General features: G+C 37.9%; 1 protein-coding gene across 1 annotated transcript in view; it reads right to left on the bottom strand.

The window, feature by feature from the left end:
* The window catches only part of PRKN (parkin RBR E3 ubiquitin protein ligase), a 767,561-nt gene that overhangs the window by 98,219 nt on the left and 641,451 nt on the right, over window positions 1-27,891 (bottom strand). Inside the window, exons 8-10 of the mRNA XM_069786113.1 lie at window positions 23,956-24,087; window positions 14,337-14,398; window positions 968-1,117 (exon numbers count right to left, since the gene is read on the bottom strand). Coding sequence (XP_069642214.1) covers window positions 968-1,117; window positions 14,337-14,398; window positions 23,956-24,087 — 344 coding nt within the window. The remainder of the gene's footprint in view (window positions 1-967; window positions 1,118-14,336; window positions 14,399-23,955; window positions 24,088-27,891) is intronic.

Genomic DNA, 27,891 nt, shown 5'->3' with positions numbered 1-27,891 from the left:
TGCTAACCTACTCATAGAAGACAAGTTACTGTGACTTCCTAGTTCGGCAAACTATTATTCTTCTATGGTATCAGTTTGGGCAACATCAAAACTGCAATAAAAAGTGCATTTTCCACAGGAAAGACAACAGCAAGAGCATGACAATATTTTATAAATATAGATATTTTCTCTTCTCTCATAGCCTGCATCAAATGCAGTAATAATACCAACCACAGAAAGAGTCACTTAGTACAAACATCAGTTAGTCACTCTGATCTAACATTTAGTAGGTTCTTTTATATATAGATTTCTCTCTACATATTTCCCCCAAAGCTTGATCCTTGTAAAGTATCTGGTTTTTTCTACTGCCAAAAAAATCACTGATACATATGATCTGACCTCTTAGCAAAAACATTTTCAAGTGTCATCTGTTTTTGTTTTCCAGAAATCCACCATTAATTGTACATTCCCTCTGCTTAAAAGCAATTTTTATAAGAAAACAAAAATATTTCTATATTTCTTTTAATCATGTATCTTAACATGCATAAGCAATGTCACTGCAGTATCACAGACTGGTCATTCTCTCCCTCTCCTTCTTCTATGATTTATAAAGAAAGTTGGTGTTAATATAATAATGAATGGTTTGCTCAAGATCCTGTTCGTTTTTGCTGAGTGCTGGGAGAAGAAAGTCAAAGCGCATTTGGATTGTCATTTGCATAGTTCAATTTCTTACTGTAACTACTCAGCAACTTCTTAAACCAAATAAAGCAAAGAATTCTGGAATGGACATAGCCTACATGATGAAGTCACCATTCCTAACCCAGTACTATATTTAAATTGTTTATTGAGCTACAGTACCCCACTCTGCTATGAAGGGCAATTCAGAGTCACTGATAGAAAAGAAAAAAGCATCCCCCCCCCCCTTATTCTAACATCGTACAATATCAATTGTTTCCCACACCGCTAGGAGGAAAATGTTTGTTCTTACCCCACAGCCCATTCCGTTGCCTGGTTCACATACAATTTTCCTCACTCCGGGTTCAGGAAGCAAACCTGCTCCACAGCCAGGAGTTGGACACAGCACTCCTCCCATCTGCAGCACGCATTCCTCGGCCCCATAGCGCTGGTAACGGTTGTACTACAATACAACAGACTGGTGTTAAACTTCTAACAGCACACACACAAAAACGCCCACAAACTCTGAGCTTGAATCTATCCCACATAATCAAGTAAACCATCCTAATGTCTTGCATGCTAAGTTCAGGTTATTTGTCGAAAGTCTAAAACTTTGCACTGTTGTTAAATGGGGTGTCACTCCGCTCCAACTCACATCATATGCATCGTTTTCTGACTTGCAGCTATCATTTTCACCACCAGAAAATTGTGTGGGTATTAAATCAAGAAAACAGCAGACTGGTTCTGTAAGTAACCTCAAGAACTGTTATATTACTATAAAAATTATTGTAAACATCATAAATATAGTCCAACAACAGATACTGATAAATGCTGTACCCAGATTGGAAAGAAACTCATAAAACCACCTCAAGGATCTATAGCTAGAAGTACAGTATAATGTTTTAGAGCTAAAGGGTTCTAAAAATTGCCCAGCCAACTTTATTTTCAAAATAAATTTCATTAAACTGATTGGCAAAATAATTCTCTGATATACATTTATTTCAATGTTAGGTGTAGTTTTTTCCCAGGGTCTCCCAGGAAATTGTCTTCATTTTTGCAGTTTTCATCTAGTTCCATCCTGATAGCCTAAAAGGCTATGGAAGTGCCTCCATTTTAATGATGGAGACACTGACACACAGCAATATTAAATAACACACTCAGCGTATCCTCACTGACAAAAATGCCCACTCTAAAATGACTGATGCCATTGTAGTAACTTTCCCTGGTCTAACCTACCCTGTTTTGAGCCAGAGATAAGCTGAGCAAGTACAAATCATGCTGCGTACATGTAAATCACATCCACTCTAGGGTTCTGTGTTGGTGCAGTTCCACACTAGTGGCTATATAACCATTGTAAACCAGGCTTCAGATTCGCCTATAAATCTGGTCTACTGTGGAGTGAAATAAATGAAAGCATTTGGTCCTAACAGCCCCAAAGAAAACAGGAAAATCCAAAAGGCCAAAGAGGAAGGGAGTAGTATGAATTTTCTCTGCGAGCAGAATGACTTTATGGTGTGCTAAAGGAACAAAACAGAGCTTTATGTTACAGCACTCACAACAGTATTTAGTGCTTCGTAAACTTTTATCCCATAACTGCTCATGAAAATCTTGTTCCCGTTTTTTTGGGGTAACAAACAAAAAATTCTTTCTCCAATCCGCACCCCTCTCCAAAGAAATCCCACAAGGAAAACTGAAGCATTAGGACAAAAACCTCATAAACAAAGTATACAAAGAATTTTAAATTACAAAGACAGGGTCTCCACTGCATATTATCTGTGTATGTTTAAGAAGATTCTTCTGCAAATGTTGCCATAACATGTCTTGTTACACTGGCTTTTTAAAAACAGTATGCGACTTCTTAAAACATTATAATATATAGACAAAAAAGTGTTGCATCATAGAAAAAAAAAATTACCAAACTGAAACCACCCACTTTTTTCAATTAACAAAAAATCCAAACAAACTTCCTTACAAAAGAAAAGCAAAATCTAAAAGGAGAGAAAGCCTTCAAAATATCACTTAGTGTATGAACGACAGCCAGAAATCCTGAATTAAGGATCTTGGATCTGGAAAATAACAGTATTTTGAGAAATTTAGAAGACATATCTGCAAAATCTCCTTGAGTGCGGGGGCTCAACAAGTCAACTGGTGTTTTTCTATGTTATTATTATGCTCGAACCTAGACTAATGTCATAAATATTTAATATCGTACTCTATCAATTTTCTGTAAAGTTTGTGATCCTTGCACTAAATACATGCTGAGTGCTCTGAATCATTCTGTTGGCCTTGAACAGAAATGTGGGCAACCAGGGCTGCAAAACTCTCTGCTGACCTGATTTTTCTTCAGGGCAGAGTCTGGACCTGAAGGTGAGAATGGTGATTGTCTTACCCCATTAAGAGGGAACATTGTGCTGGATGTGGGATTGTTAGCAGCTTCTCATTACAGAGGCAAACACCAGTGACACTGTAGCTGAGATTCTGTCAGCATTTCCATTATAAATTCTCAGCTGAAAAAAAGGATAAGCTTTCCAGTCATTAGCTTAGCATAAAAGGGCATGGAAAGATTCCTCATGTCTCCTCTCCTTTTTTTGCTTGATACACAAAAATGGAAGATAGGTAAGATAGGAATCAACCTGTCTTGCTACAGAAAGTTACAGAAAGGGAATGTCCAGTCCACCTACTGGCAAGGTGGGCAAAGCCGTATTCTGTCCAACAAATTCAACATTTTATACTGGTTCAGCATGGGACTAATGCCAAATCAGTATAGCACTCTCATCAGTGATTTTCACACTATAAAAGCCAAAAAAAGATCAATTTGAAGACAGGAAAGATCCCACTAAATGCATTTGCACATCTTGACATCTAGTTACCAGCCTGTTTTCTGCCTTCAAAGTCCAGATACATTTATAAGATGTCATTTTCCAATTTCTTTTTCCTTGTGCCTGTACACTAGCTCACTTAAAACCTAACAACCAACTAAAACATGTAGTAGCAGAACATCTACACGTTTGCTGCCATAACAGAATCATACATAACACACACAGATTTATATCCTATATTCAGCCACCTGAAACAAAACAACTCGCTTTACATTAAGGGTGCATTTATAAAAGGTTTCTAAAGAACCAAAACACTTAGTCATGAATTATTAATTAACTATTTGCATATGGTGACAAATTATGTCTATTAGAGACGTTTTCTCCTATATAACGCAGCCATACATATCACACAGGACTGATGCAATCAACATGCTTAAAGTAAGTCAATTTTCAAAAGCCCTTAAATGTCTTTGGAGCCCATGATGTATTTTTGATCACGTCTGAATGAGATATTTAAGGATATTCCAGCAGACAACCACCACTGGTTTACTTTGCCTCTTATTCTTAACTGGAGAGTTAAAGTAGGATTCATTTAATTTAGTCTGGATTTCCACAGTGATGATGCTTATAGTTGCATTGGTGCTTAGGCTCCTCTTATAATTAACAGGAGAGAGAGGATGCAATTAATCTTTTCTCTTTTAGTTTTGTACATTAGCATGAGAAGAACTGAGCCCTAGGGTGCCCTGTACTATTATCTATGAAGAGAGATCAGACAATTTGCTAGATATTGACACCTGAAATTATGTGAGTCCCACAATAGGTGCTTCAGTTCCAATAATTCTGATCCTAAGTCACCTGGCCTAAGCTATTTTTGAAATCTAGGTTTAGGTACCTAAACAGCTTAGACTATGAACCACCTCACACAATTTTAGCTCTTCAAAAATTAAACATCTAACCTAAACAACTCATATAGGTTCCAAATATATTGAATGAGAAGAAACAAGATCCCGAGCAGGGAATTTATCCTGACCTACATGTGATGTCTATGATAGATGGGACAAATCACCCTGTGGAAGTGCTATAGCTGAAGTTGAGACAACTAACTTAGGCTAGATATCTAATACATAGAGAGTTGTCATTAAAAGATGAATCTAGCTCTTCCATACATTCAAAATGTTTCACAATATCTATTACTCAATTATTATCAATGTACCTCCTATTTAGAGAAGCACTCATCATATGTAAAAGGGTTCTGTGTGCACAAGTAGGAAAAATATCTTCAATTATTTTTAGGAAAAAGCCCTTATAAAGTTTAATATATGGGAAACTTGACTGAACTGGCATTCATGGCACCTGATTTCAATTCCTGGCAGTAGCACAGCCTTCCTGTGGTTTTCACGTAAGTCACTTAATCTATGCTTCTCATCAGTTCCCCATTTGTAAAGAGGGACAATGATACTTGCTGATTTCACTGTAGTGTTAAGAGGCAAAATCCATTAATAGTCATGAGGACATCAAATACTATGGTAATGAGGTGCATAAAATTACACAGAAATCACCGGCCGTCTACTGCTGCTAGAAATCAGCTTTTGAGCAAAGCATGTCAGGCATTTATATGCTACTGTAATACGGGCCTCAGAAATAGAGGTAGGTAAATAGTTGCCGGATTCACCATAGAACCATATATTTCAATGCTTATTTGGAAAGAAAGGGTCTTTAAAAATACGATTTACTCCAAATCACTGGTGCTAAAACAGCTAAAGGTATATGAACAAGGTAGTCATAAAACATTCTAATTTTTTTGTCTCTGAAAACTGCATCCTCTTGTGAACTTTCCCCTCACTGTGTGAATTGTCCCAATTGACCCAAATCTATAGTTTTCATGGAACAAAATTTTGAGTGGAAAAAATTCCCAGCTCTACTTATGATATTTCAACCATATCATGAAGTTTTTTCATGCAATCTTTGCTCAAAAAGAGTTGTCAGGGCCTTTAGAAATATTTTTATAAATTATTATAAATTATAGTATGACATAGACACGGAGGCTGGATAATTGTAACCATTTATTCCGTGCTCCCCACTTTCCAGATTGGGATGGTTTTCCTTGGGTCTTAGAATGGTACCAGGTCTTCAACCAGTGGAAGTTCAATCATCTGATGTTGTAAGTCAAGGGTAATATGAATGAAATCATTGGGCTGATGCAGGAATAAAACAGGTTTAACTATGGATTGCAGTCTTTTCAGTTACACTGAGATTCAGATACTAAGACAAAACTGAAATGCATCTGGATGCAAAAAACTCTTGCAAAATACACTTTGTGAACACAGTGATTCCTTGACGTGTTTTTTAATTTGCAAGTTATGCTTCAATATATAGAATCATAGAATGGTTTGGGTTGGAAGGGACCTTAAAAGATCATCCATTCCAATGTCCCCTGCCACAGCACATGTGCCTAATGCTATTCTAATTTTGCTTTTACACTTTGGGCACAGTTTTCTTTATTTTCCCTTTTTTCCTCACACCTAAAAGCATCTGCTCAGTAGTAGCCTCGCAGGGAACTTTGGACAAAAGTTTAGCAGTAGATGTAAAGCCAAAATTTCTAATCTCTGAAAGGTAATTCAATTACTTGTTTCTTTTAACTGCATGTAACGGTCTCAGAGGAAAGAAAATCTACTTTCTGGAGTCAGATTGTTTTTACTGCTCCTATAAATCAAATAACCATCTGTGTGTTTCAAAATTAGATTGTGGAGGCTGTTAGTCCATAATGTAGACTAAGCACTTTATTTATACGTATTATACACATACAAAAAAAAAAAAAAAAAAAGAAAAAAAGAATTAGTTCCATAATTTAATTAGGCAACTTCAAGTACAAACCTCTTAGTACTCATCGGACTAGTCAAAATACTTACAAAAGTGTCATCTAAAGTATAGATTAAAAAAAGATGGACTCACATGGCTCTCTATGGTGCACCCTTACTTTATTTTTCTTGAGTTACTGGGCTCCTCTGCTGGCCAGTGGTAGGAGAGGAAGAGCAAGTTCAGAGCATCAGCTCCTTCTTGTTCCCACAGGAGCATCACAAAGGAGGCCAGAAAGAGAACCACCTTCTAGAGGGCTGGAATTTGCCTGACTTTGGAGAGTCATGGAAAATTGGGTAAGGCAGTCTCAAGAAAATATTTAGATAAGAAACCCCTGACTGGACCAATGCAACACAATTCATGGATGAAATTAAACTGGAAAAGAGAGGGGGAAAGAAAGGAAAGACTGCAGTTTGCAGAATGATATGAAAGAAAGCACAAGGTGAGGAGTATGAAAATAGAAAATAAAGAATACTGAGAAGAGAGGACACTGGAGCAGGTTGTATTGGAAATCAAACTGAATATATGAGAGGCAATAGGACGCAATGAAGAAACTGTACTAAGCACAGTGTATGGCTTGGCACTGTATTTACAAACTATTGGAAGTTTGTGATCTTCCAGCAGGTATTTGTGGGATCAGTCTGAATAGACTGAATGCTGGAGATAAACATCCAGTTCCTTCTGACCCTTGTGGAGCTCGAATCCACATTCATTTCTCCCCTGCAAGTAACAACCACCAAAGCTGTAACTGATGCAAGAAAACCTTTTCAGTTGATGCTGTTGCAAACTGTGCAACTGAGATTCACTGAAGTAGATACTGGCTCCCAGGAATTCCAATTCTCAGGTCACGAGAATGAATACATATTCCATGAAAGCAGATCAAAGTCATTCAAGGGATGGAAGAATTCCCATCTTCTACATCCACCTGAGACTCTGAACACTGGGGTTCAAATCTTCTCTCTGAATTTAATAAAAGCTGGATGGAAGACAATTCCTCTATTTTAAGGAGCACTCAAGTTTTTCATTGATAGTTATTACAGACAAGTAAACAAATGGAAATTTGGGTCCTACACAAAATGACATATATTTTGGTTTTGACAGGAAAAAAATATACTTTAAATTAGGTTTGATCACAAGTACTTTCTCCTTTCTTTCTCCCCATTTTTTATTTCAGCTCTTCAACCAAAAATAAATTACTTTTACTTGTCTAGTGCACAGACAACAAGTTAAAAAAGGAGTAAGAAAGTAGAGATACCCTGTCTATGACAAGAACTCAGAATAAAGTTCTGATAATTTGGGAGAGACAAAGCTGAGGAACTCACATGGATTCCAATTACCTCTGAAGTGGGGGAAGAAGGTGGTTAGGAGACATTCAAAGCAGATATAGCGCAGGAAGAAAAGAGATGCACATCACTGCTCATATAAAATTGCAAGACTGTAAAGTTTGTCGGGTAGTTCCAGCTATAAAAAAAAGGTGGTGTAAAGAGGATCAGGAGTTAAATGCAGTAGCTCAATTTTAGAGAGAGACTGATGGCATGGTGATGACAAATCCAAAAGGTGAGCCAAATGAGATGGACAGAAATCAGATATTAAACAGAAAAATGGAAGAAACCGAGAGATGCATGTAGGTATCACTCACATTGAGCAGCAGCTGAAGCCAGGAGGCTGGATAGGAAAGCACAGAGCTGTAAGGAAGTATACTTGTAAAGATACATATTTGAGAATACTAACAAAATAGCTTTGGTTTAGTAATTATGAACTGGAGAAATTATTCAGTGAAAATTTATTCTTTTTTTTAACTGCATGTGAATTATCAAGAAGTAACTGGCATTTTTTCCAAGTGTAGTTATCAAAAAATCTTGACCCACAAATTCTTCAGAAGCACTTTGCTGATCATATTTGACAGTCTCCTGCACTAAACTCAGCTGATTAATTAGAATTGTCACATGACATTACTTTTGCCTGAACGGGTAAATATATATCAATTAGTTTAAGACTGACTTTACATTAATATTCTGTAGCATATACTTGAAACAAAATTCCTCTAGCAGGTATTGCAAGCACAAAAAAAATTTAAAAAAAATCAAAAGACATTTCCCTTGCCACACACATATATTGTATACAAATTCCTTTAAAACCTCAATTAATGTTAAATGATTTCTGTCCACAATATGTTTTTAATACTAGATTTCCATATCTCCTAAACTTACAGCTCACAGTAAAACCTAGCACAGGCCCACACCCCCGTTGAACAGCATGGGGATGTGCATCTGCAGATTCTCAAAACGGGATATTCCTTTGCATGAGTTTTCCCCAACTAGCAAGGAAATGGGGGGGGGGGAGGAAGAAAAGGAGTGCCCCCATTCAGGCTTGCTCAGATTCCAGGGATGTAAACGCCCACAACATTTCTAAAGAAAAAGTGAGCAGTGATATGAGTTGCAGTAGCAGCTGATAGGAGAGATCTGTTAAAATTGATCATTACCCTGTCAAAATATCAAGAAACTGGCCAATACATTCTGCAAAGTTGTCAGAGCAGATGATATAGCAGAGAAGCACCGCTATACATTACTTAGCAGCTTCTTTCCCTGCCACTAGCGTGTTATCTGCTTCTTCTGTGCTGTGACCTGTTGGGGGCACTCAGGTATAGCAGCAGTTTGCTTGCTCTTGAGTTATTTGTTTTCCCTTCCAGCCTTCAGATGTAGCTGCTATTTTATTCATGAATCACAATATTCTATTTAAACAATTAAACAAGACTTTTTTTTATCACTTTGGGGAGAAGAGGGAACTTTCTCAGAGAGTCATTAGGGAGACTCCATAACAGTTCACTGCAAGTCATCTTGCTATGTTGGTGTATTGTAGTGTTTAGGTCTGAATTGAAGTGTTCTCTCTGCTGTCTCTGGCACTGGCTTGTTGAATTACCTGCCTTCCACTGCATTTGGACAGAGGCCATATTTAGTGCATCTTTAACATATTTTTGTAAGCAGCTTGCACTATCACCACTTGTAGAACCATTTGCATTTACTTGCAGAGACAGCCAGCCTGACAGGGTAAATGACTACTGCAGGAGAGTAACTTTCTCATACTGTGCTATTTTTCAATAGCTCCCCAGTTAATAAATCTTTCATCCCAATCCTGAGTGTATCTCAGGTACCTAGGAAGTGAAGCACTTAGCCAGCAGGTTGGACTGCATCCGTTATGCTAGGGGAAAAGGATGGATTATGAACAGTGGGATCAAATTGCAAGTAAAAGCTCAACAGAGCCAAGGACAGTTAGAAAGCTTCAGGTTTTACCCTTCCTGGGGCTGCGTGTCCAGAAGACTCTCTTTGCCTTGTACAGACCTTTGTGGACTGGGAGAATCTGTGAAAAGGAGGTCTAAAACAAACCAGCCAAAGCTGCTTTTGGAGACATTTCTAGGTCAGATTCTCTGGCACCTTCTCAAAGTGTCAAGTATCAAGTGGGGTAGCAATCTGTTGCTAAATCTACTGTGTTGCATATTAAGCCAATTACTCTAGATGCTGGTTTTATGTGATAAGTTAGGTATCCATGATGCATATCATGTACCAGGGAAGCTAGTACTCTTCTATTTCAACACACAGACTATAATCACCTCTTTCCATAAAGTCTAAAAACAATTCCCTCTTTAAAAACTATCTTGTTGCCACCAACTAGACCTTAAAAGATAAGACTGTCCAGCTAGAACGAATTTCCCATCATGTGCATTCCTGAGGGCATAAAAGACATGGGAGTTTTACACGTCCAGGAGACTACCGAGAAGTTTGACTATTTGGACAACTGTTTTATTATTACAGAACTCCTTTTAGGAAATATTAGATTAATCAGCAACTTTTCATGCGTCAAGTTAAAACACAGAGCCTTTTGTTCTCAGCATTAGTTTTCCTTCAGTGCTTACATTTAGATAAAGAAACATTTTATTTGGATAGACAGATAGACAGGCAGACACATGTTTTCAAGGGGTTTGATCCTGCAAGCCGCTCAAAACCTTTCTCTCTTAATGACAGCAACAAAAATTATATATGGTCAGTATTTACAGGAAACAAATACTCGATGAACAAAAGGTAGAGACCAGGGTTTTGTATTAGGAACAGTTGCTTGATTTTGACTGAAATTTGGTTGATAAAGGTAAGAGAGTTGATGAAGCAGACTCCTCTAAGGCATCTGTCTTCCTACTGCCTGGCCTTTTGATTAAGTATCTTGAGTGATACAAAATTAACATGCCATATATAAGAGGATGAAAACTCAGCTTAGACATCTGGCATGTCTAAAATATAATGGTAAATAGGAAATAGTTATTAAGCAGGTGTGTTTCCAAAAAGGTCCTGAAGGTACTGATTCTTGGCCTTATGCCACCTAAAATTTTTATCAATAACTTGGAAGAAAACCAAGAACATAGAACATCGGTAATAAAGCTTGTAACAATTTGAGAAGAGGAAGAAATGAACATGTAACATGGATGGATAAGTTCATGCTACAGGCATATCTGAACTGTTGGTAAACTGGGTTTAAGCAAACAACTTACTTTTCAGACAGTCACATGTGAAGTTAATTTTCTAGGAACAAAATATTACCCACAATTGCAGAATGGAATTTCTGTCTGGGAAGCAGTGTGATGGATCATGAGCTGAATCTGAGCTGTGTCTATCCACCTCCAAAAGCACTAGGGCACTTCTTAGATGAATAAATAGAAATCTCTGGAAGGACAATTATATTTCTTATTGGGCAGCCACTGGTTTAACTGGAACCCACAAGTTCCTGTGGGAATGCCCACTTCAAACTGAAAGGTTCTTTCATTCTTTCTGAGACATACTTAGCTGCCTGCCTGACAAACAGACTCCCTTTTGCAATTTTTTTATTCCTGTTTCAGAAGTATGGTGGCTTTTTCTGAGTTGTATTCATAGGTTGAAGTAATTTTTTAGGATGATGATCACCTATTGCCTTGTGACAGGACAAAGGGAATTGGAAATGTAAAGGATCTGGGCACTGAGGAATGGGAGATACACAATGTGGGGAGCATACTGGGGTGCTGGTAGAGTGGTGGAAAGAAAAGAGGCTGGGATTTTTTTTTCTTTCACTACTGACAAGTATAATAGGATCTAATGTCTGCAAGTGATTTGTAAACAAAGAATGGATGTTTTTCTAGGCAATATACTCCAGTTTAAACAAGAATTAATCCAAGAAAGTCATGTTATGTGTATCCTAAAGGAGATCAGAAGAGATTATCACAATATTCCATTCTGCTTTTATAATCTGGCCTTGAATACATAAGCATTTTAAAAATAAATCAAGATTGGACATGAAGCAGTAACATGCCCCTATTATTCTTTGACTGTTGCTTGGAGTGGAAGAAAATATATGTTGGTTGATAATACTGAAATTGTAAGCAGTCTGAATAAAACAGTGTTATAATTAGTTATGATTTTTTTTCTATCTAGTATGCATGATAACAGAAAAAGACACACTTTAGATCTTTTTAAAAAGCAACTATATACATAAATAAATATAAGAAATAATTAGATAGCCATGTGAATGAGGACTTGGCCTGAAATTCCTTTCTTCATTTAGATGTATTTAATTTTTTTTACCTTGGTTTTGCAGCAATTTCTCCCTAACTGTCGAAGAGTGTGCTAACTTCAAGCAAGAGTTACTGTGGTCATCAGTAGATTCATGACAATAATGCTTTTGTAGGGACAGAATATACTTGCAGTATTCTTTGTACGTGTATGGGCTTATGGAATAATTCAAGCCTCATGGCAATATTCACTACTTGCAAAGACGTTAATTGAGACTGTAATGACAACCACTGTATCCAAATAACCCATTAGTGTAGCCAGTTTCAGAGAAAGGCAAATGTTTATAGATCAGACCCATTCCGCAAAACAACTTTCCATCTGCGTAGTTTTATGCTCCTAATGCATGATGACAAAAATTTCTCATCTGTTTAGGTGTATTCAATACAAAGAGGAGCAGTTTCATTATGAAAGTTTGAAAGAATACCAAAAATATTCCAAGTGACAAAAATACTGTATTTATTTGATTAGCAAGGCTTTCCTCAACAAATTCCTTGTACTCTCTTCAAGACTTCTCTTATTAGTGGACAGAAATTAATTATCTTTTCTTTTGCGGTTCCTCACGGTTTACATCATCCCACTTCTGAAGTTTGTATATGATCATATAATTTAATACTCTCTTAGTGCAAAGGATGGGTGAGTGGAACAGAGAAAGAAAATATTAAGATTGTATAAACAATCTTAAATCTGACACTTCCTAATGTCTGAATTTTCATAGGCACTCTTAACTCTTTTAGCCTTCATTTTCATGTCTACCACCCCCTTTTCTAAAAAGCGAAACAGAAAAAAAAAAAAAGAAAGTCCATCAATTAAATTCTATTGCTCTGCCAGTGGTCATTAGCAAGGCTGAGGTTTACAGCTCCATTCCCAGAGGCCTGCCAATGGAGCTATCAAAGTCTGTCTGGTTCAGCCCTCTCCCTCATACTCACAGTCTCTTGGTTTAGCTGTTCCCTACTTTTCCTTCAAAACTCTCCTTTTGTCCCACTCCTCCTACTCTGCTTAGCTTCACCTCCTCGTGCAGCTCATTAAGTACAGACCTTACTTTATTTACCAGTCTCTTTAGCAAGTTTCTGTATTTGGTCATTCCCTGCCAGTCCTTGGTCCCAGCTCCTTGTCAGACCCTTCTCCCTGCCATTCTGGTTTCTACTCCTACCCTTTTCCACCAGCCGGCCCCATCTCTCCAGTATCCCCAAGCTTCATCTCACTCTGCCCTCCATTTGTCACCTGGCTCTAACCAGTCTTTTGGCCCCATCAATCCTGGTCATAATTTCTTTTATCTCCTCTTCCTAAGTCCTGAGTCTCACCACATTCCTCTTTCCAGTAACTCCTTTGGCCTAGTCTGTTTTCTGTCTTTCTTTCCATTTCTGTCAGACACCCCCCCACACACACTCCCCTTCATGCTGCCTTCTTGCTGAGGAAAAGCTGAGTCTCCAAGGAATTTGTTTTTTTACTTTCTATAACAACTGAAGTGGGGGGCTGGTGGAGGAAAACTGGAAGTCTAGAAAATGTACCAGCATGCCTAACTGAAATAAAAAAAGGGAGGGTGACAGGGGAAGGAGAAGAAACAAGGTGTTCTTGACAATATAATCTGATCTAAAAAGTAAGAAACCAGACTTTGAATTAACATTTCAGGAGCTGCCTCTACCTCTGTCACAGCCCTCATATAACCTTGCGCAAGCCCCTTGGTGCCAGGTTCATTAAAAGACACGGATATTCTTATGTACAAAACAGTAATGCTGAGGTGTGAGGCCCTCAGTCCCTAGTACCTGCAACTCTTTGTCAGGCAGTTAGGCTTTAGAACCACTACATTAGGAGAGATACTTCAGAGACAAAGACGACTTGAATTTCAGAAGCATTGAGCATTTCAATTCAACTTGTCTCTCAAAGTTTAAGGCCATGTTCTCAGTATCTCTGTACGTTAATTTCACTGTTGACAAAATAATAACTATGACCACCTTGTAAGCGTTGTAAAGCATACTTCACTTACGCTTTCCTAAGATCCCTCTACAGAAATAGTTTTCTGAGTGCAAAGCACAGCTATAATTATGAATGAGAAACACACTTTTAAAAATGAAAAAAGGCCACAGAAAGAGATGGATGATATCATGAGTAGCTGTAAGTATCAATCCCTTAGTCAGATTGTTGGTCTATCTGCTGTTTTAGAGAGCCTGTTTACTGCTGCAGTCGAACGCCAAAGAGCTGTGGCAGATAGCAGATGTACCAATTAATAACCTGTCAAAGCTGATGGATAGAATGAAAAAAAAAATAACCTCACATATATCTCCTGTGTGTTTTTTTCCCCCACATTTCAGGTCATTGGGGGTCACGAGATACACTCTGCCTCCCTGGAGAGAGAGGAAACTGTCTCATTAGCGTCTATCTTTCATGATATTAAGATGCTGCCTTTGTGATGCTAACTCACCTGTTCTTCTCCCAGAATCCTGAAGTGATGAAGCTCTTTAATCAAGGAGTCCGGACAGCCAGCTGTTGGAAAGAAACAAAAATAGGCATTTTAGAGCTTCCTGTCAGTGCAGTTTCAGCATAAGATACATAGATTGAGAGAGGATAGAATATACAGATTACCTTAGACAAAGAAGATTAGAAAGATTAGCCATGGTTCTGTGGGTACCAGAATGCTGAAAACCATCTATCACATAATCCTTCCACATTTCCAAGCATGCTACCAAGAATGCTTAGAAAGGTTATATTCCGAATATTTTAGCCCTTTCCCCAAAGGACTACAAACAAAAGCAAGATGAAAAGGGCAGCACTGTCTGCCAGATACCGCCAGCCCCTTAGTGTAAGCCAAAAAGCCTGTTAAAAGAGGATCTCACATCAAAACCTTGGAGCTGGCCACAGCTGAGTTCTGATTCACACACCAGGTTTGGACTAATTTCTAAGCATAATACAGGCTTTCCCCAATTCCCTGAAGGATTTCATAAGCACCACAGATCACTTTAATTTTGGCTGTCACAAATATAACCCATTTCACAAATATGTAGTTGTCACCCACAGGTGTAATACACAAACCAACTATGCAAGCAGGGGAGCGATTTGCCAGAACTTTGCAATCATATTAATGTTCAATTGCTAGAGACATTCACATCTGTACTAGCCAGTAAGAAAGAATATGTCTTGCTAGATGCCATGCATTTTACTGACCTGTTCAGACCATGATTACCTTCCTGGCGATGAAATCCAAGGCTGCTACTCACCTTTGTACACTACCAGACTAATTGGCAAGGGATAAAAGTACAGACTGTGAAAGCAATCTGGGCTTTATTCTTCTCACCATAAATTGAAGCATCTGCTTGTGAACAGAGAAAATTCCTTAAAAGGAATTAAGAGCATAGTTCTCCCCAGAAGATGGGAGGAACTACGGGTTTTATCAACCTGCCTTTCTGCTGATGCAACTACAAATAGTTACCTCTCACTCTTAATGACTGCCATTAAAAGGATGGCAAATGAATTTGGAGACAGTAGTCAGGAAATCTCCATCAGCACTGTGGCTTCACTCAAAGCCAATGAGGCATGGCCTACACTCACAACTTCTGTTGGCATAGCTGTCTTAGGGATACAAAGGGAAAAGCGTTTATACTTGCAAGCAACATAATCCAAAAAAAGGCAAAAATTATACTAGCACAAGTCTTCTACTGGTATAACTGTTTCTACTTACAGAACTTCTTTAAATGATATTCAAATCAGCTTCTTGCTGGTAAATGCTTTATCTCCATTCAGGGGAGGTACAGGTAGAGAATGCACCATCAATGCAACTTCATCAGCAAACCCTTTTATATGTAGCCAAGGTTTAAGCATTTGGTAAGAATTATCTATTATTGGCTTGTCTCTTATTAAATATTACTATTTCTTCCCATTTAATAAAACCTATGATATTCTTCTAGACTTCTTTCCATCTACCTCTTCCCTCCTCTAGCACACAAGGATATTCATATATTTGAATGTGTGAGTTTTAGCTCTGAGTGATTCTTAATGGGTTTTTACTCTCCCCAACTTCTAGGACCACAACCCCTGTACCACCTTTAATTTTCTCTCCTCACTACCCCCATGCTTAGGCTCTCACTGTTTATTCTGTTTCTTGTTCTCAATGCATTTTAAGTTGCCCTTACTACTTCCACCACAGAATCAATGCTACACAGCATTTTTCTGTCCATTTTCACTGGGATTTACATCTCCATCTTCCAGCTCATCCAAGCCCTGAATGTATCAACTCTAACTGTCTCACTAACTTCTTGACCTGAGGCCTGACTTTAGTCCAGAGCTGTTGACTTCTCTGTGTTTCAGATCAGAACTCACTGCATAAAACACGGTTCCTCTCTCTTACCCTCAAGCCCTTATGTAATTATAAACTTTTTTTCCACATAAAATTTTCCCTGAAAATATCTGCATTTATTGTACACTGCCATAGGAATTTCTAGAGGATAATTATGATTTCATGTAATACTGCATGTTAATCTTTGACAGATGTTAGCTTTGTAACACCAACTAAACTGCTTTCTGCTTGTCTCTGCTTTTTGCAGTCTTTACAGCTTCTTCTTCAACCAATCATTTCTTTCTTCCCTCTTATCCTTTCCAATTTATTATTGACTAAATCCCTTAAGATGGGAAAGTTTCCTTTCTCTTGCTTAGCAAGAACTTTTTCTCTTTCAGTTCTCCCTGAAATCATATTTCCTGAATGCCTATTTCTCCCAGAAATCCATCCCGTTCTGCCCTCATGCATAATTTATTTTTTCTCCCTTAGGTCAACTGCTTACACGCATCCTCTCTTTCTTCCATGTTAGAGACTATAAGCACTTTGGAACCAAGGATCTTTGTTTGTAAAAAAATGTGTAAAAGTATGAAGATATACAGAGACATATATATAAACATGTATATGTTTAAGTGTTACTAGTTGTCCACTGCTGCATCCTCTTCCTAATAAAATAGTTTGTATAGTCTATTTTTCAGAGACTTGCCCAATCTAGTTTTCAATCTTTTCATAGTCCAGACTTTCACTGGATCTTGAAAGCTGATTATACAAGAGATCCTGAAGTTACTAGCAAAAAAGGAGGAGAGCGAGCTTAAAAACCATGTCACTGCTGGCGTGATGCTTTCCAGCAACACTGAGTTCAGAAATGTCAAATGTGTGCAATATTGAATTATACTGCTGCCTCTAAGAAGTCCTTTCAGATCTTCACATTGCAAAAGCCGTAATTTGAGGAAAAATGGAAATAAAGAAGAAACATGGAACACAAAAAAGAACTAAGAACGAAATGTCTTCCTTTCTTTTTGGATATTTCTGGATGTATTCCTGATATTTCCTATTTCTACTTTAATTTCTTCTGTTCTGTAAGCAGACCTTTGTAAAACATGCTCCAATGCTGTCACCCCTTTTTACCAAGTATCTGGGAGTTTTGAAAAAGTCTTGGATGATGTTAAATTGCTGCACTGTGACTAGAGACAAAGGCTACAGACAAATAACCATTCTATACATAAAAAGAAAAGAGATTAAAAAATACCTATTCTGCTGAAAAGCATTAAGAACTATTTGTCATCTCACTCACAAAACTGCCCATATATCCATCAACATATTCATGTATACACAAACACACATAGTGACTTGAAAATTATTACAAGTTAAACACAGCAGCCAGTGGGTTCACTGGCAAACTCTGCACACCAAATGTTAAAAGAAAAATGTATTTTCTAAGTCTCTGATGTGCAGCTAGCACATGCCACATGAAATAAATAATCTGCACTTTACAGATTTTTGCTATTTTGTGTAGAAAGCTTTGAGGATTAGTTCTTATGCCCTCTGTAGTACAGAAACCCTTATAATCAATGGTCTCAGCAATTACTGAAACTTTCCATTTCCCTCTTCCCAATTATTACTTGAAAAATTACAGGCATACCAGAAATTTCCACAGATATAAACCAAACCATAGGAATATTAAATAAATCATCAATAACAATTATATATAAGACTGTTAAAAGGTAATGATGCAAAAGCATGGACAATTGCCTTTAACCAGAAGGCAAAACTCAGGACTGAGGACATCTGCAGACTGATAAAATGACAGCTAAATTGTTTATTAGTTCCCTCTTTCAACTCACATTCAAACCTACGTGTTTCATATGTTCTTGGCAATGACTGTTACAGGTTTTTGCTAACTGTGAAGACAGAGGAAGATGTAAGAAATATAAAATTGATGAAAGTCTTTAGTATTTTTATACCACTATTTCCTCTGACATAGCTCCATTGACCTTAAAGCAGTAAGACCCATAAAACGAATGTGGTGTCTTAGGACTGAGACTACGTCTAAGCAGGAAACAAAGTTATGAAGGGATGATACCCAGTTCAAAGCAACAGCAGCTTTATAAACCCACTGCAAGTAATTGCTTCTATTTAAGCATTTATTACTTAAATTAAATTTAAGCATATTATTTGCTTCTAAATGTTTTGTCATATCCCAGATTACTTGTTTGAATAATTTTGTTGTTGCTTGATTCTCATATTGCTTTATTATTTAAGTCCAAATGCCGCACTTATGAATGAAAGGTACATTCAAAGTTACAGAAATTTGCAACTGTAAATTTACATTGTGGTATTCTCTTCATAAAGTTATAAAGATATTTTTAATCCATTCATATAAGTATATGTATCTCCAGGAGAAGAGTAAAGAAGCAAAATTTAGGAAGGACAGTTTAATGTCTCCTAACATCATAAATCCCCTGATTTCAACTGGCCTGAACACACATTTTCAGCTACACTTGTAATTAAACTATGATTCTAACTACTACCAATTTAATTACCCAAGTCTTCACATATTTTTTCTGAGACAGAATTAGCTTCTGGTTTTGTTTTTGCTTAAAATTATCACTTGGTATGACTTATGTTCTCCAGTGAGAAGGCAAAGGAAAAATTAAATCAACCCTTTAATATTGCATAAACTGGCAAAACGAAAGCAAAAAATGACTGCTGTTACAAATACAGCTGGCTGAGAACCAACGCAAGAGCCAGGGCCCTGATGGCACGGCCAGCCCCGGCTGTCCCTGGCCGGCCCCCCGGGGCTCCCCCACGGCCCAGGACCCCACATCAGCCCCCGGGGCCGTCAGCCCCTGCCCCAGCGATGCCGCAGCAGGGCCGGTCTCCGGCTCCCCACAGCCCTGCCCGGCCGTGGGCCCCGCTGAGCTGGGCCCACGTTCAGGCCCGGCCTCGGCCTGTCGCCATCCCCAGGGAGGTGCCCGATGCCCGGGCCTGGGGCTGCCCCGGTGCCCCTGGCTGTCCTGCTCCCGGCTGGGGGTGGGATGGGCCCTGGCTGAATTTTAGCCTCAGAGAATCACACAACGTCTTAATTGACTGCGGTTACAAGCATATGTATCTCTGCTGTAGGACTGTGTGCTACATCTTCTACCATACGTTTGTAGCATTATTTCCTGCTTTGCGTTTTAAATTTCATCTTTCTCCAAATGGTACAGTTGGGTGAGATTCAATTCACTGAATTTAAGCATCTAAATATTGGCTACAGGAGTCTAATATATTCACTGCACGCTTCCTTTTTAGTCAATAGAAGGAAATACACACCTTCACAGGGTAATTCCCGTCATCTGAGACAGGCCCAAAAAAGATAGCCACTTATCTCCAGTAATTGAGGACTCTAAGGTGACTAGGTAAGATTTACACAAGAAACTTTTAGACTTTTAAGGTTAGATGAGTTTAATTTCACCCAACAGCTGCAATCCCAATCATTTCTGCACATGCTTAACTTTGAGCATGCAAATTTTCCCATCATATTTAGCTCTGTGCAAACTGAGCATTTACATTATGAACACAGTGTAACTTCCATTTCTCTCACTTAAAATTTCTGTCTGCATCAACACTTGTTAATTCTGAAAAGTACATACCCTTTTGTGAGCTCTGAACATAACCATGTAAGAATATCTATCAGTGTCCTTCAAAGGATATCTTTCCACAGTGCATATCTTTCCACAGTGCTAATTGCTAAACTGAGCTTGCAACTGAAAAATGTTTCAAATACATAAGAATAACCACTTCATGCTTAGAAAATTAATGGACGTGTGTCTTTTTTTTTTTTCTGATTGCTCTGTGTAGAATCATATTTGACTTGAGTATAGATATGAAAAATGTTCCATATTGAAACAAATAATTCTAAAAGTTTGGAAATGCAGCACTCTAATGGCAGTACTTGCAATAGAGCAATGATTTTTTTATATATATATATATATATATAGGCAAGTGTACATTGGCCTGCCATGCGTGCACAGCAAGTAATGGTGCCAAGAGAAGCCTGCAGCTCAGAGGTGCTTGTTCTAGCAGGTATCCATCCAGGGCGCAGCCAGCCTCTAGCTGCAGTGGGACACAGCAGCTGGGACTCCGGAGGCAAGATACCGTTACTCAGCACAGCGCAGCCCAGACAACTCCGTTGAGTGAGCAGGAATAGCCCAGCCCTGCACTGGGTGTGATAACAACGGGAATGGTAAGGGGGTAGCGAGACAAGGGAGTCAGGCTAGACTTTCACACAAAACTTAATACGTTTGAAATCCCGTAATTAGTGTGCATTTGTTTGTTATGTCATTTTCCCAGTCTCTGCCAACCTCTTCAACTAATTGGAATTTTGGTGTAAAAAATACACCTTTCTGCTCTCTTTGTCTCTTCCAGTGAAAAGCAATCCTGTGCTGGTGACAGTGCGGTCACTCTTAGGGGAACTGACAATGATTTCAAAGTATGAAGTGACTTCACTGTGCTTGTGTTAATTAAATGTTTTGATGTTTTGGGTGACCTTTTCTCTTTTTTGATGTTATGTAAACATGAACAAAGACAAAACTAAGGAGACTCTCTGGAATGCAAAAATATTTTATTGAAAAGAGAAGAAGATATTGTGAAGAATATCAAGTATGTAATTTACAGAATATAAGCACATAAGCCTATCCTTGGAATATTGCTTGTGCTTGTGCATTGTGAATTTTGTAGAAATGTTTTCTCGCAGAACCCACAGAAGGGATTATTATAACCATTTTCACAGGGTTTTTTTTACAACCTTCATGAGCAATACTTTTGTAAATAGTAAATTATTGAGGTTTTTTTCTCTGTTGTTACCTAGGTAATTTTCTAATGTAACCAAACTTAAAGCTTCATTAATTTGTAGACATACACAGTGCTTACAGATATGTTCCTTTGTGTAAGAAAGATTTAATTTTTAAAGAAAGGTGATAAAACTGTTCTGTGAATAATTTGCCATCTCAAATCCCAAGCCTTACATCTGCAGGTCTTAAAATGAAGGGGATTCACGTGGGCACACAACTTTATCTGGAAGACCAATTATTGCTAACCATCATTAATCATAAAATAACACATCAGGGTCAAAAACCTCTCATGAAATCAGCTTGTAATCCCTAGGTTTAACTATTGATTTATTATTAACAAAAGGACTTATTTATTTACCTTCTGAATTCTCAATGTTGATCATGCATTCGAGCCACATTTGCAAACTGAAATTCTCTGACCCAATAACTCATACTTCTGCTTCAAATACCTATTTTGATGATCTGTTGTGATTGGGGTAGGTTGAGTCGTGGAACATTTTGCCTCAAGAAAGAAAACCAAATGACTTTTTGTTCAACAGATGCACAGTAGTTATTCCCTTGCCTTACCTATAGGTATCAGAACTTTTCTCAGCAAGTGTAATATGTCTTAGCTATAGACCTATTTCAAAATGCTACAAGCAGCATTCAGCCTGTTGGACACACTAAAACATCTGATGATTTATTTTTTGAAAATATACTGTTGACTGTAGTCAGCAGTATATTTACAAATTGGGAGAGAAACCTTTAGTACCCAAATATCTTTACAATTGGTATAAGAAATAACATATCCAGTAAAAACAAAAAAGTAAAAAATTACATGGGGTTCTTTACTTGTACTCATGCCATTTTGATAGCATCAGTTTGCAGATGATATTTTTCTGTACAGTAATCTAGATAAGTAGATAGCAAGGTAAAACAAATATATGCCCCAAAAGACACATATTACAGTGTTTCAATAATATCGATTCCTTTGGAAAAAAAAAATAAAAGGAGATATTTTCAAAAGCAAGAACTATTGAATTCTGTCCTTTCAAAGTCAGCAGGCAAGTATTTAGACTGCAAAGCTCAGCTCTGCAGTTGGGCAACGCTAAACCAGAGAGCATGACAAGCAATACTTGCATGTGCTTTACATACCCAGAGGTCAACATGGCGAACGTCTTTCCTGTAAGTCTTTAAAAGTCTCTCTAAAACCACAAATGGTGGAGCAGTTCTTCAGCTCAAGCAAACTAGCATAGCAACAGTTAAGTCAATGGCGCTTATACATATTCACACTAGCAAAAAATATTGGCTATGTACACAAAATATAATACTTTGTTAAAAAGACTGTGTGCCAGGAAAGGATATATTTAAGTGCATCTTTTTTCAAAGCTTAATCTGCAATGAGAAATCTATTTGCTTTTTGAAAAAAAATTCAGAATTGAAATACCATTTTCGCCTGGTTAATACCCCCATCAAACAGTATTACGTTCATTTTCTTTTTTCTTGATTGACTTCTGACAGCTGAAGTCAGTAGAAAGACCTATACATTTTTTTGCTATCAAAAAGGCTGCTGAAGCTAGTATTCCAGAAAGTTTCATGAAAGCTTGATCGTCAGGACACAATACTTGTCCTGTTCTAACCAGTTACCACAGATGTTAGTTGCCCAACTGAATGGGTTACATTTTTGCTTGTATGTACTTAATTTCAAAATCACCCAAAGACACAAAAGGTATTTTTGCTCTCATGAAGTACTTGTGCAAAAATTCTGCAAAGGGACTGCAATAAAGTCGGGAAAGGATCACATAAAGTTTGCCTGCTGGCAGCAAATAGAGTATCTCAGATTAGAGAAAATTCTGCTGGCCTGGCTTTCTTACATTGCACACAACTCTGGCCTTCACTGTGCTGCTACTCACTGTTTTTTTTAATGATGCTTTAAAGCCAAATGACTAGAAGTAATGAACCATGTTAGCCATTTTCTACTAGGGTCTTTCTTTTAATCTTTATAACAGAAAATATCAGCAGGAATACTGACCTGCCATTTCAGCTTAGAACCTGCTTCCTTGCTTGCTTTTTGTGTATTTAAAACAATATTTAAACCAGACTTGAACAAATACTGTTTAGTCACATCAGCATTCAAACCCTGAATTGTACTGAGCTGCACAATGCCAGCATGCCACTGCTTGTTATTTTTGGCAGTTTTCTGTATATGCTACACTGCTATGTGACAAACCGTTGAAAGAGTCTGTCAGAGGGGGGAAATTTTCTGAAAAAAATCAGTATTGCCCAAGAGACTAAGACTTCAGGGTGACCATGCAATAGTGCAAACACATTTGACTGATAGTTTGTACCATCTGGTTGCTCAATATTCCCGTTTAAATTATAGGCCTAAATTCACCCATGCAATTCTCAGTGAAGTCACTGAATACTGAACTCATGCAACAAAACAAAACCCGTGCTGTCTATCTGAAACGAGAAACTGAACTATGACCTTTACTGCTCAAATACAGCAGCTCCAGAAGCAGAAATAGAAAGGAGACTCCCTTCTTTCCATGCAAGTACTGACTTCTGTCAAATTAAAGTAAATTTTACAGAAACACCATAGTTCCTTTTTTTTTTTTTAAATGCTTCTTAATTAACAGAAGTTACTCCTACAGTTTCTTTATAACATCAAAGAGTCAGAAATCAGTAAGTCTAAGGCTCCTAACATAACCAGGTGGGGTTTTTTTTAGTTGAGACACAACAGAGCTGCTCTAAACTTATTTTGGAAGACTAAACACCTTCTGCCACATAAACCTTGATAGTGAAAATCTCATTGCAGGGATCTGGACTGAAAGGAGCTCTTCACTCTCAGTATACTAGTTTTTTAGCTCAATCAGCTCAATTCATGAAAGGTTTTCTCATCTTTTATTCAAAAAGTAGTTGAAATCTCTAAAGCAAACTCTGTTCTCTCAAATTCCCACCTTCATGCTGGCACTGGTCTTTGATGATGATCAGTACCTTTGAGAAGGCAAGTGAGAGGTCAGGAGCTTTCAGCATGTGGTGGAGACTTTGTAGGAGAGGAGATTGTCTTCTCAGGGAAAATCCAACTATCCCTGAGTAAAAGTCAACACAAGGCAAAAATAACTATAGAAGAATTTCATTTGCCAGTTACTGAAGGGCAAGTCTTTAAAAGATTGTCATTTCTGAATGCCAGAATTAAGCAGGTGCAATATAGAAAACGCTAAAAGGTTTCTAAGCTGAAATTAAACCAAAGTTCATGGGGCCATTTTCCAGCTGATGGCTTGATAACAGAAGTATATTGTAAAGCCCAAGTACTGAGAAACAGATTTGGAGAGTAAATATTTCTTCTTTTTCCCCTTAAATATCCAATTAAAGTAACTGTCCTATAATTTGGGGAATGACAGATAGAGACAACAGTTTCAGCAATTCGTGTTGCAATAAATTTCCATCTCATTCGTATATTACCAAGTGAGGTTATTACACAGACTGTGTAATGTAGAATAAGCCATTGTACCATCACGAAAGATGTGGCCAGGTGCCAGAGAACAAACACAGCTCTCCATCTCTTTAATTACAAAACTAGTGTTCAAGGATATTAAAATGCAATTTTTTAAAGGTTATTTTCTGTCCACAGTACAGGAAAATCAATATGCCAAGCTCAAAAAAAATGTGACAGAAAAACCAAGATGCACACATGTAGGTCTTGCTCTCTTACTCACACATGCATAAGCATGCACAAAATTACTATTGGAGAAAGGAGAATGGCAAAGAATATTCAGTGACCCAGAAACAGCAATGCTTTTCTTCCTACTTTTGCATTCTTTTTTTCCCGGGATATGACGTCATTCTGTATAAACAGTGTATAAAAAATTCTTTTCCTTTAATCTGTGCAGCATTTATAAGACTTCAACGTGAGCCTTTCACCGAGAGTTTAGACAAATATTTAAATTGCTACCTAAATGACTCAGACTACAAGGCAAGCCCAGGCTACTCTAAAAATAAATGTTCATGGACAATAAGCCCATCCAACCAAAAGAGAATTTTAAAAAGCCATGGAATATATTATGTCTCACAGAATAGTACAGACATATCTGGATGAGTGGCTATGATTTCCTCTTTTTCATAGGGGCTTTATGACAGAAAACCATTTCCAGGACACTAAAGAATGAAGCAATTGTCTAAAAGTGACCTGCACTCTCATGATGGAGTTGAAATCTTAATTGTTACCTAATTCTACTATTTTTCTTCCTCCTTCCCAGCAGCAGTACATGTATGCATATCTTATTGCTCTCCACGAGGGAGCATGGCAAAGTTCCACTTGTGAAATGAGGACGGTTTTGCATTTCACCTTAATCAGATCAAATTAGGGCAGGTGGTAACCCTGCAGGCAACATAATTATGAAAAATGCCTGTGTTCAATACAAACTGTCCTTCCAGTCTTGAGGTCTAGCAGGACATCATAGTACAATCTTTTTACATTTTACTGGCAGCTCAGAACACAGAAGCCCACAGAGGGGGGACTACATACTGCTCTCATTTTCTGTCTGTGCAAATCCAGAGAAATAATACATATGTTCTTTAATATTTACTCTAACACAAGAGGCAGCCTGTTCCTGGCAGTGCCAAAGTTGGTTTGGGATGAAAACTAAAGGTAAATACAGAAGAAAAAGAAACTTACGTCACTCTCTAGTCAGGTCTAATTCTAATAACGTTGTGCGAGACAGGCTAATCCTGCATTACAAACAGTGATTCGTGTTTCTACTATAAAAAAAACCCTGACAGGCAGGCATAAATACAAGAGATCGTGCTGTCTGTTCATCTAACAGAAAAGAATTGGAACGACCTGAGAGGTTCCCCAAAGATAGAGAGTTAAGGCTTTTTCTGACTTTATATTGATATACTGGCCCTATTCTTGAACAGACCATTCGTGATGAATAGCTGGTGAAACACATTTGAAATAAGCTGAAAATTTAATGCAAAATTCTACTCTACATTAAAGGGATAATACAGCCAGGTTCATTTAGAATATTACTCCTCTGAAGACACCCCAAGCACTACAATAACAAATGTTATATCAAAGATGCACTCAGCAACAAATGCAATATGAGTCTCTGCGAGGCGATTTTTCAGTATGTCAGAATTATAATATCACTCCATGGAAACAAATTAAGCAGCACAAGCTCGGCTGTTGGGATCACTTTATTAGCAATGCAGTGTTTTCTCATAAAGAATGCTTTGCTTTGGATCTGTCAATGAACATCAAAGATGGCCTATCCATTTTTATGGTGCACAACTTATTATTTGCCTATGAAATAAACAAAACACTTTAACATCCGGCTCTCTTTCTGCAACACTTCAAAAAAAATTTGAGAAAAACAAAAAAATTCCTGGTCATTTTTACTGTACAGCTGAAGTCCAGTCCAGTGTGGGTTTTTTTTAATCAACAGGGATAACCACTTTAATCAGGAGGGATAAAACTGGTACACTACTGAACAATTTCTACCTGGTGGAGGAATATCTCTTTTTAAATAGCCACAGATTTCTGCAAAATACTGAAAAATATTCTGCTCTGGTTAGTCATCATACTGATACACAAACTGCCTTAATTTTGTCCCTTGTGCATAAAAGAGAAAACACAGCTCTTGCTAGGTGGATAGGCCCTTTCAGTGGGTCAGGGAAGGATGCTGTGCTTGCACTGAGGTCCTAAATTTCCAAGGCTGTTACAAGTTACCCCAAGCTCAGTGGCTGCACTTGACTAGGAACACAGGGGAAAATGGCTATCCTTTACTATGTACAGGGCAGAAGAGAAACCCCACAGCTCAGCATTATGCCATCAGACTTATCGGTACGCTGAAGTGAATTAGTGCAAGCAATTTCATGAGATTACGCTAGCAATTTAGTACAGAACAGCTGCCGCACCACACTAGAGGATACTCTTTCTAGTCTTTACTTACATGGCTACAAATAACTTCTGAGTTAATCCAGAGCAACAGCATACATCTTTTCTCTTTACCACTTTACACAGAGATATGCTATGCCTTGTAATTAGTTGGTCTTGTCTAAGGTTTTTTAAAAACACAATAATTCCATTATCACAAGTCCAATATATCTTCATTAAATTAGACACTCTATATGACACTCTTTCTTCCAATATTTGAATTACTTCCCATATCTAGAGCATGCACATTTTTTCCCTCAGCTACACTTTTTTCTGTATTCTTTCAACAGTGCAGTGTTTCTAAGCTGTGAGCCTGAAGCCAGAATAGACAGGTATAGGAGCAAATCTCCAACCTTGCTACCTGTCTATATGAAAGCCCATGGGGTATAGAGTCCAATTGCAGAGGGCTGGGGGGGTACTCATGTTTTCTCCCCCCTCTCGGGTACAGGCATTGGTGTATCAATCATCTCCAATCAGGAAAAAAAAAGTCTTTTTGAAAATTTATACCTAGTGGGATCCTAGAGTCACACAGCTTGGCACTATCAGTGCTGATGCAGACACTAGAAATCAGGACTAGAACATCTCTGACCTTGATGCTAACACTTAAGCAGGCTGATAAGCCAAGTCAGAACTGGTGTCCCCCCAGGAATCCCCTCTCCCTCCCACACACACAGTCTTCCCCTTGCCCAGCAACAGAGAAACAGAGCTCAGGCATGAGCGTCCTCTGGTTTTTCTTTCCTTTTGCAAAATGGAAAGTCAAATTATTGAAACTAACTGTAAGGTTCAGCTTTTTGTTCTCATGTAATTAAAATGCTCACTTGACTTTTCTTCATTTCAGTAGATCACTGACTTGCAGTTGTAAAAAATAACAATACTAGGTCTCACTGCGCGTACGCTTACGTTTTGACACCATGTTAACTATTTTTTCTATAGAGTACTTCTGAGCAGTCATTTATAT

The sequence above is a fragment of the Haliaeetus albicilla genome, chromosome 7 (genome assembly GCF_947461875.1).
Source record: "Haliaeetus albicilla chromosome 7, bHalAlb1.1, whole genome shotgun sequence".
In the NCBI taxonomy this organism is placed as follows: Eukaryota; Metazoa; Chordata; class Aves; order Accipitriformes; family Accipitridae; genus Haliaeetus; species Haliaeetus albicilla.
This window is presented reverse-complemented; position numbering and strand designations above follow the sequence as displayed.